This window comes from Mercenaria mercenaria, chromosome 11, assembly GCF_021730395.1.
Source record: "Mercenaria mercenaria strain notata chromosome 11, MADL_Memer_1, whole genome shotgun sequence".
In the NCBI taxonomy this organism is placed as follows: Eukaryota; Metazoa; Mollusca; class Bivalvia; order Venerida; family Veneridae; genus Mercenaria; species Mercenaria mercenaria.
This window is the reverse complement of record NC_069371.1, coordinates 19,981,827-19,993,022: the sequence shown is the minus strand read 5'-3', so window position 1 is coordinate 19,993,022 and position 11,196 is coordinate 19,981,827. Positions and strand designations below refer to the sequence as shown.

General features: G+C 33.9%; 1 protein-coding gene across 3 annotated transcripts in view; it reads left to right on the top strand.

Moving 5' to 3' along the window:
- Positions 1 to 10,368: 10,368 nt before the first annotated feature.
- Positions 10,369 to 11,196, top strand: part of LOC123531512 (receptor-type tyrosine-protein phosphatase N2-like) — a 297,876-nt gene continuing 297,048 nt past the window's right edge. The window contains exon 1 of one of the 3 annotated variants that reach the window (XM_045312552.2): positions 10,369 to 10,637. In XM_045312552.2, coding sequence (XP_045168487.2) covers positions 10,526 to 10,637 — 112 coding nt within the window. In that variant the 5' untranslated portion in view covers positions 10,369 to 10,525. Of the gene's footprint in view, positions 10,638 to 10,824; positions 10,980 to 11,196 lie in introns of those variants that run through there. The other 2 variants (XM_045312553.2, XM_045312551.2) reach the window with 2 other exon arrangements.

Genomic DNA, 11,196 nt, shown 5'->3' with positions numbered 1-11,196 from the left:
AGTCATATTGGATGAACAACTACATAAATCTGAGTTTAAGCATAACCTTGTGTATGCAACACATTTCATTCCATATACCGAAACTCAATTTCGAGGTCGATTTCGCATATGGGTCATGATCAGTCAATAATTAGGTCACTAAATACAACTTCGTACTTGTAACTAAACTTTGATGGCAGTCAGTTCCCGGATATTCCCAATAGCGAATATTTGAAATTAACTAAATTTTAACATCGTATTTCAGTAAAATCTAGGTCAAGTTTAATAATGGCCGGTTTGGACCAATATCTTCATAGTTGTGGCGCTTGAATCAGTCCGAATGAATTGACTGTATCCACTCTATAACTAGAGTATTTATTTTTCTTTCATGTGAACCATACATAAAAGATGTATTACTATAAAAGCTAGGTCCTTTAATTAGATAAAATTACCGGTATGTTAAAAAGATAAGAGAGAATTGTATCCCTTTGATTTTGGGATAGTTCTTAATATTAAAGTAAATTTAATCTATGATTATTACTGCAAGACAGGTGTATGTTCTGACAGTTTGGCACTCAAGGCGTGTTACAGATGGACAACACCTGGCAGAATGTGACTCGGAGGCCGAAAGGACAAGACGTTAGGACATTCTGGACTGTGACTCAGAAATGACATTCATGTTGTTCAGCAAGGACGCAGTGCGACTAAAATGCTCCTCATCAACTGAAGCAATACTGTTAATCTGGAGGTATACTGTTTGGCAAAGGTGACATTTCCAAGCAACCTAAATGGGTCCCTTCTGTTCATTCATCAGAAAGTGTGGCAAGACCTGGTCCATAATAAGGATCTTGCAACACTTAACAAGACCATACCAGTCATTTATAGATGTTTTGTCTGAGGAAAATATATTGTAGGATCAGAAATGTTTGCTATCTTCCCAGATAATGAAACAGTGTCGCAAAAATAAATGTGTTGTCATGCAACAGAACTGTAAAAGTTCAATATAGTTATGCAAATGACAAGTAAATGTTACATGCAAGACATAAAATATATGTTCATTTATTAAGGATTTCAGCTTTCCTCAAAACTTGCCACATGCCAATGAAAAGCATATTTATTAAAATGAACATAACCTAAATAAAGGTAATTTTAATGCTGTGTTAAAGAATAGAGACTTCCTGACTTGACCGAAGGCACTGGCTCTTAAAACTAGCAGTCACATGAATGCCTTTGCAAACATTTTTTTACAGTGTTAGATAATGTCAACATAAATATTTTTATGAGACTTAGATTGCTTTCATTTATAATTTAAGAGTAAGAGGGCTGGTCAAAAAAAAAATCCCGGAACATTTTCTAGACCAAAAACGAATGCAGAGAACAGAAAATGATTTAATGGAGATTTATAAACAGAAGAACAATTCAAAATCAATAAATCCAAAAATTTGAGAAATTTATAGTAATACTTGATAATGTAAATGAATCACAATTGAGGTTATTTGGTCAAGACATTGCTAGCATCAAATGCACAACAAATGTGTATTCACATTAGAATAGAATGGAGATGACATTTCTTGTAGAAGGTCTTTCACTTGCATGTACGTTAGAAGTCAATATGGAAATCCATTGTATTCAAAGTCGCATCAGCATATTAAATATCGTTTGATATCGGTAGTACAATTTGGTTGATGGAAATGTCCTGGAGACTTGGCATGGTAGTAATTTTCCTGCTGTGCCAAACCCATCCCGGAATAAAACCATATACCACGTCTTAAAATATGGTACATGTACTACAATGTGCTGTCTTAATTAGGGATTAATGCTTGGGTAAAGAAATGGGATACTGGAATTATTCGACACTGGGGCGGATGGTTCAATGGCTTCCTGAATTTCTAATGGTATACAAAAATTCTTGTGGGAGACCCAAAATTGGGTATTAATTAATTCTTCATTTAGAATGCAACATAGGGACCAGCTAGAAGAAGGTTTATCTGTGTGGACTTTGATAGGGCTAGTTTAAAGTATTAAGTAATAAAGTATCCTGTATTTGGAAATCATTTGAATTTTTTTGAAAAGTGGGCAAGACTAACTTTAAGACTGAGGGTGACTTTAGGGATCATTGATTTCAACTCATTTAGATTTGAAGATTGAATACTGTTTAAGCCGGTGCTAGGGGCGCGGGCAGTGTTGCATTTTCTATTACTGCTCATGAACAGACTCAATCAAACCGAGTCTGCAATTTTCACTGTTTGCCTTGTTCTCGGTGCTTCCAAGGGATCTACTTTCCAGATTTTATTTAGGGTTTTTCGATTTACTGACACATTACACAATTCTCGACACACGTTGGCAAGTAGAGAATTGGACAAAATGCACAAAGCTGTCCATTTGAAATTTCTAAATACAGCCGTGGACGGTCAAATGGTTTTATTTTTTAAAAACGAAATAAATGCTGACAAGCGTTGCTAAGGCAAACATTATATGTATACCCTGATTGAATTCAACTTTTGTTGAGTTAAAAAGGTTTGACGGTTATATCTATTGGCTGCTTGCTCGTGAGTAGTGTTTGATATCACAGGCAATGTCACTACATAAGAAATTGATATGATTATCATTTGATTCTCATATGAGACCTTTCATATGCCAATCATAAAAAAGAGCCGGATATGATAAGCATATGATAGCAGTTTATGATTTTCATCTGAAAGTTGTATCAGTTTCATATGAAATGATTAGCATGCGAATTTCATATGGAAATTGAACGGCCTAGCATATAATATGGATATGATTTCATATGAGAATCATATGTGGCAAAATTATCTATGATAGGATATCTTTAGTATTCAGTTCTCCAAAGAAATGTTGTAAAAGGACTTGATTTACAGGATGCATGACTGTTATGTCATTACTGAAGTGACATTCAGAATGTCGTTCTGGTAAAATGAAATGTTTACTTAGAATTGAGCAATGACATGGAATTTGTATCAGGCAGAAGTGTCAAGGTACCATCTTTTTGTATTTTATCATCGCCTTAAACTGTATCTTTTAAAAGAAACTATGTAAACAATCTCGCTTTTATTCAATTAAATCATAACTTAATTTACATGTTTTCTATACTTGCTGGTAAGGCTCCATGGGTATTGTAACCACATGGGGTAGTGTGTAGTATTGATTCTTTTCTTTTTTAAATAATTAGTGATGTCACCATTAACCAGGGGGTTTGAACTTTTGTATGCAGCCCGTCTGGGTGTACCATGTAACGCTTTAAGCACTGGTATCAGGCGATAGGGGTAAGATAGCCTCAGGGGGAAGGGCGTTATTATGGCCGTTCGTTTCCTTATTTCCTGATTTGTGTATTCCATTTCTAGGACCACCACGCCCACAATATCATTCATAGGTGTATACTGTTCGTTCTTCGCACTCATGAGTTCTCACACATTGTAAGTTTCACGAAAAATCATTCTTATATACATTTATAAAAAATATATATTCATTATTCTCTACACATGTTCTCCAGATTTGTTTTACTTACTTTACTTAGTGGTATTGCTTTCGTTTTATTCTCTTCTTATCTAGTTAGTTATGTATAATTCATATGACAATTCTGTCACAATATTTTTTTTTCTTCTTTCTTATTTGTTTTCCTTTTTTCTTTCTTATTCATTTTTATCACCCTTCATGTCTTATCAAAAAGTATGATAGCCTTGCAATGTTCGCATTTTTATATCATGTGTTATTATTTTTTCTTTAGTCTGTATCTGTTGCTACATACTAGTATATGACATAATTCCCAGTGGGCATTCGACGTCGTAACGACGTTGATAAGACGTCGGATACGGACGTCGATTCGACGTTGTGTTTTGGTTGAAAATGTAAGTTTTTTAGACGTCGAAACAACGTCGACACCCGACGTCGATTCAACGTCGATAGCCGACGTCGATTCAACGTCGACACCCGACGTCGATTCAACGTCGATAGCCGACGTCGATTCAACGTCGACACCCGACGTCGATTCAACGTCGGGTTTCCAACGTGTAAACAACCTGTTTTTCATAATGGTTTTCTTCTAGAAGCTATAATTAAGCGTCGATATCGAAGTTTTCTAACTCAGGACTTTTATGTGAAACTTCCTTTGATTCCAATTTCTCTAGTGATAACTTTGTTGGATTTAGAAAGTATAATTGTTGACTCGTTTCTCGTTGTTTACAACTGAATATAGCACGTGGGTTTTTGGCGCGTTAAATAAAAAAAAGTTATGTTTTTTTTTCATATTTTTAAAGTTTCTGTGATTCATTTAAGTTTAATTCAAGATAAAAATGAGTTTAAAAAATATCTAATTTAAAAAAGATGAAAAAAGTACAATCCCAGTGGGCATTCGATATGGTTACGACGTCGGATACGGACGTCGATTCGACGTTGTGTTTTGGTTGAAAATGTAAGTTTTTTAGACGCCGAAACAACGTCGACACCCGACGTCGGGTTTCCAACGTGTAAACAACCTATTTTTCATAATGGTTTTCTTCTAGAAGCTATAATTAAGCGTCGATATCGAAGTTTTCTAAATCAGGACTTTTATGTAAAACTTCCTTTGATTCCAATTTCTCTATTGATAACTTTGTTGGATTTAGAAAGTATAATTGTCGACTCGTTTCTCGTTGTTTACAACCGGAAATGAATATAGCACGTGGGTTTTTGGCGCGTTAAGTAAAAAAAAAGTTTTTTTTTTACATATTTTTAAAGTTTCTGTGATTCATTTAAGTTTAATTCATGATAAAAATGAGTTTAAAAAATATCTAATTTAAAAAAGATGAAAAAAAAGTACAATGTTTACTTAAGAAAAATCGTCTCCTAGCGGTGACTCATACTTTATCAAGGGAGGTAAACTAGTGAATGCAGTTCCTGGAGAAATTGCGATGCATCTTTTATCCATTTCCGATTAATTTATTAATAAAGAAAATGACTAAATTTTATTGTAAAACGTTAACCAGGTCCACTTGCAACAATTACAATTTCGACCAAAATTCAACGTCGATACAACGTCGAAATCTGACGTCGTATCGATGTCGCACTTTCGACGTCAGGAAGACATTGTATTTTGGTTGTCGACGTCAATGACAATATTATTTCCTTAAATGTTATCCAACGCTTTTTTAGGCTTTTGGTGCGAGGACTGCAAGTAACATTTATTCTTTCACCACGTGTACATAATTTTATCTTATTTTAATCTTTGTTCATTGTACTACATACTGTTTATGCCGCTAAAAATGAATTTGTTCATAATACAATATTTTGATTCATGTCTTCCACTTCACTGTATATATTACATTATTATGTTAGAGGACCATCTGTTAGACTGGCTATAGCCAAATATGTCATCCTCTTTAAATAAAGTTATTATTATTATTATTATTATTATTATTATTATTATTATTATACATTTTTCTGAAATTAACGACGTTCTACAGGGCTTTCCTGATGCATTGAGCCACGTCTATATATCACTGGTAGGCATGCTATAAAACAATATATATTATACTGACGATGGAATTTAACGATTCTGGAGGCGATCGAAGGTCCAAATCAGACCTGATTACGAAATTGCAACTTGTTTGGGTTCTCAGTAACTAATGTATTATGCGCCAATACGATGGACTCGACCCATAGGCTATCGACGGGATTAAATTAATAAAACACTGTGACGTAAGTTTTAGCAGTTTGTGCATTATGTGTCGAAGAAGAGCTGTGAAATATGTTTAAAATCGTAAATTTGGTCATTTTTTCATGTGTCCGAAAAAAATGGTCTCGGATCCTTATTACTGCTGTAATTCAAAGCCTTCAGGAGGATTTTTCGATGCATGGAACCATGCTGGAATATATGACCAAATAACGATACATATTACATTGCCATGCCGACGGCATACGTTCAAAGAAGGTCCAGTTATGAATTTTGAACTTGTTTTGGTGTTTAGACACTGCTGTATCCTTCGCTCGGCCAAGATCTTGTCACCTTAGGTGGAGACTTTATGAGATACTATATGAAAACAGTTTTAGCAATTTATGCATTAGGGTAAAATGGGGGTAACTGGGACGATGGGGTAACCGGGACACTTCACACTTTTCAGTAAATTGGGGAATTATGTGTTACGTCCCCTAAATAAGATAATCTTTTGAAAAAGAACATTCAGTATGACGGCCTATTATAGCAAACTTTTCCGTCGAAGAATTTGAGAAATATTTTAAGAATCGATTTCTTAGCTATTTGAGAGTATTACTAATTTAATAATAAAAAAAAAGGAAAACATAATGCATATAATTATATTTAGTTTTCTTAGATGGTGCATTGATATACTGCTGTCTAGCGAAGCATTCAGTAGAAACCGTCGTCTGATTTTTATAGAATATATTTGCTTATAATATGTTTCCGGTAATCGACAAGATCTAGTGTACGGCTTGGTCATAACGTCATGATAATTTGTGACTTGAGCAGGTTTTTGTATATTAAAATGTAATATCGGATTAAACTTGTTTGAAATATTGATGTGTATTATGTATCATTGCAACTCAAGGGCATGGCATTATTCTTTTACAATTTTATCAAAAAGTATCATAATTTTGTTTTAATGATTTTCATTTTGCATGATATAGTCGTATGTCATGAACTCTTGTTTTGGCGTAAGACAACGACGTTATAAAACAGGTGCTTTTGCGAAATATGACATGTCCAAAATATTCATCTTATTATGTGTTGATATCTTAAGTTATGGTAAGAGTTGCAAAACTGTAGGTTTAACATTATTGTACTATTTATTTGAACTGTCAAAACATGTTTCTGGCTTTCATGATAATCTTATATAAGCGTGAACAGAATATAATGAAAGCCGGGAACAAGTTTTGACAGTTCAAATAAATAGTACAATACTATTAAATGCATTTAAATTTGTTTTTAAAAGTTACAAAATATTATGTTTTGAACATGCCTTTTCAAAAGAGCCCCACTTACCCAAATGTATTAGGGCAAGTTGGACACTGCCGTTAAGAACAAAGTTCTTCAAGATGTTTTTTTTTAGGATGAGCTGGAAGAAGATGCTCCAATGGACAGTATGTAAAATGTTGTACATAACTGGACATGCTCAATATAAATTGTCAACCTTTATTTTACTTTTATCTTAAAACTTGAAGACCGGAATGAAATGAAAAAACAAGAGGGTCATGATGACCCTGAATCGCTCACCTAAGTAATATGAGCCACATGTTTCAAATGGCAAACTAATGCTAAAATATTAAGAAAGTAGGTCAGCAGGTCACATTCATGGTCACTGTAAGTCAGTTTAAAGATCGGTGTGCAAAACTGTACATGTCATCCAAATTTTAAGGCTGTATCTTTTATAGTGATCCCTAATCACTTGGGGTCATTAGGTAATTATAATTAAACAGTCTAGGAATTATGATCTGATATTTTTTAAGTATTTTTCCTATATAACTCATATAAAAAGTGACCCCGGGGAGGGGCCTCTTTTCATCCCAGGGACATAATTTGAAAAATCTTGTTAGAGATCCACTAGGCAATGCTACGTACCAAATATCAAAAACCTAGGCCTTGAACTTTCAGTCAAGAAGATTGTTTTCTATATAAGTTTATGTTAAACTTGGGAAAAGTTTTTTTTGTATATATTAAGTCTATGTAAAATTTGGAGCCCCGGGGCAAAGCCCCTGTTCACCCCAGGGTAATAATTTGAACAATATTGGTAAAGGCCCATAAGGCGATGCTACATACCAAATATCAAAGGCCTAGGTCTTGTGGTTTCAGACAAGAAGATTTTTTATTTTTTTCCTATATAAGACTATATATATGTAAAACTTGTGATCCCCGGGGAGGGGGGAGCCTCTTTTCACTCCAGGGGCACAATTTGAACACTCTTCATAGAGGATCATTAGATGATCTCACATGCCAAATATCAAGGCTCTACGCCTTGAGGTTTTTGACAAGAAGATTTTTAAAAATTTTCCTTTTGGTTCCCATGACAACCAGAGTTCTGGGTGGAATTAAATTCTTTGAACAATTTTGAAAGGGGGTCACCCAAGGATTATTCCTGTGAAGTTTGGTGTAATTCTGCCCAAGACGATTTTTTTTTTTAGAAAATGTTGACAGACACACGACTGAAGACGAACGACGGACATTGAACGGTCACAAAAGCTCATCATGAGCCTTTGGCTCAGCTGAGCTAAAAAAGGGAAATCACGTTTGAAAATGATGAAACTCTGACATTCTGCAAGTAAGCCACTAGTTCACAGGCGTGGTCATAATCTAAAGCATTTTCTACCTGATACCATCCGCGAACCCCTTCCCTTTCACCTTAAAATCCGGCGAGTTTAGACGTTTTGGTAGCCTGATATTGGTATTTATTTTATTTTAAGAGAAACTGTGGACAAAACTTATTATAAGTTAATGGTATTTATAACAGGTGAAGAGGAGAGACCAACTGACAGTCAACAATTAAGTATGTATTTCTTTTGGTTAATTACTCCCTTAAAGATATTTTGTCAAATATTCTGGCTAAAGCAATATTGGTCAGACTGCAAAATTTTAGGTTTAGTTGCCAACATTTTCTTAAAGTGTATGCCAGTGGGTCCCTCTAGATCTCCACTCTCTAAATACTGCCTTTATCCCCTCACTCCCCTAGTCTTCCTGTATGCAAAAAACTAGTTATGGTCCTATTTCTTTGTATAAACACACACACGCGCGCACGCGTGCACACACATATTTATAGTCGTCTATATAAGTACATAATGTATCACGTTATGTTAATGTTTAATTATAGTTATTTACACTTATCACAATTCTGATTTTATATGATTTATATAGTAAACATGTATTCAAATAAATAATTATACTATTTGGGCAAAAACGGACGTATAGGCTTCTTCAGTTTACACAACAATCAGAAATTGTAATTAATACTGAGCTAAATTTTCAATTCCGACTTTTTTTATTAAAGCACAGGCTATCAGGTTTTGTAAAAGTTGATATTCTTCATATATTGTATATATATTTACGTAGGTTGCACATAGTGACATATCGATAAATCAAGTTCATATTTATTAAACAACAATGTTTCTTTAAGTGTCACAGTTACCGGTGCAGACGAAGAACAATGAAATCTGTTGAAAACCGCAACTTTTAGCATTCTTCATGCGTCCGAAAATGAGCTCAAATTCTTGTTACTGCTGTAATCTTGAGAGAAGGTTAACCATTTGGATATATTGCTGGTATACTATATGTTCAAGTAGTTGTACTTATTACATTGCCAACGGATTTTAGAACGCCGGTGGCATACGTCCAAACAAGGTCTCATTACAAAAATGAAAATGTACCTGTGGTGCTCTGTGCTTCCGAGAAATCTACCCTTACCTATTATCTGGAAGAAAGAAGTAAAGTTCAAAGCATTTAAATGTAAAAAAAACAAAAACAAAAAATACTTCGAAGAGCATGTAGAATTCTAACTGGGTTAAAACGCTAATCATTTAATTTTGCTTGATTTAGAGGTGCTATAACTCAGTAATAGGGAAATGTTCCACAAAAACTATAATTATATGAAAACATATAAATTTTATAAATTCGTAGTTTTAACATGTCTAAAACATTGCGGAATGATTCTGATTTTACTCGGGTAATGATTAGCCTACATTTTACTCGGACTTTATCATAGACTCCTTTTGTAAAATCTCAAACTTTAAACTAACATAAAGGTATTAAATCCATAATATTATATTTTCAATGAAACTTCAAAGTTTTGTAGTATCGTCTGGGGAATATGCAGTCAAAAATCTAATTTGATTTTCTGAAATAGTGTGATATTCATTTCTAAAGTCACTAGATCTATATGTTCATTGTAAAACTGGCAGGTACTTGAAAATGCAGCTCTCTGATTGGTCAGTTAGAACTCCTGATGTCATGATAAAATTATGAATAAAAATACATAAGAGTATCGCCTATATTGTAAGTACAAGGAGCTTGAAACAATTATTCCCCGAATAAATGCTAACTCAGCTTTGTCGCCAGTTCGTCCAAATAATACGATATCAGATCATAGGATAAGTTATTGTAAATAGAATCTAAGTCCAGGAAAAATAATATTTCAATGATATTTAGAAAATCTAGATCTTAGATCTATTAAACAGACAGAAAGTACACGCCGGGGATGTGTGTATTAAATTGTTTTATATCATTTAACTTTTCTGTTACTGTAGAGCTATATTAAATCTGCTGGTTTAATTCATTCCCACGTATGATGGCCAATCCCTTTGTTCCAACGCCAGCATTTACCAATATTTTCTTGTCTATTGATAGCAAAAATCGATTTACAACTATATAGAGAACGTGAGAGTGACATCGTCACAGAAACGTCATCGGGAACTTATTGAATATTCATAGAGCACCTGCCAGCATCAACAAGCATCTCGAGGACAGAAATATGTTATCAAATTTATACCCATATTTTTAGAGGAATATTTAAAATAAGGTGGTAAAGAGATGGCTTGTTTGTAAGTAAATATGTGGAACAAATATTACGCGATTCTTTCTGGAATTTTACTGTCAATATGTGTTGGAAATTGCCCGTGTTTAGCATTACAGATTGATCGTCAATTTCCATTGGGCACAATTGGTAAGTCATTGTCGTAGAAACGCTTGTATTTTACTTTTTACCACATATGGTATTTGTTGTATTTGACCCAAGTTATTGATAATAACTGAAAAGTTGTGCGTAAAATCTTAAAAATTGAACGCTTTTCATTCAAATAGTTGATAAATTTAGGCATTACAGACAGAAAGACTGTTTTGTTCGAAGGTGGACATCTTCACAATTGCATGAATCCATATCCATTAAACGCTTGTTTTGTGTTGCTGATGCTGAATAGAAAACTTGAAGGCACCAAATTTGTGTTAAACAGTTTAACTTGCAACTTAACTGCATCATCATTAAGGCCGGTGTTGCTAGGGTGGATAAGTAAGCATTTTCTTCATATTCATACTTCACAGAGAAAGGGTCATATTAAAAAGTGAATATTCAATCTTTTTCTTCTCAGGGTTTCTCTTACTTGTTTTTTGTCTGGCTTAAAGTTGTCAAATGATACAATGTTTGTTATTTTCAAGACAGCTAGGTATATATTGTTCAAAACTGACACACTGAAAATTTCAAGTGATTTGAAAGCAAATTGATCAAA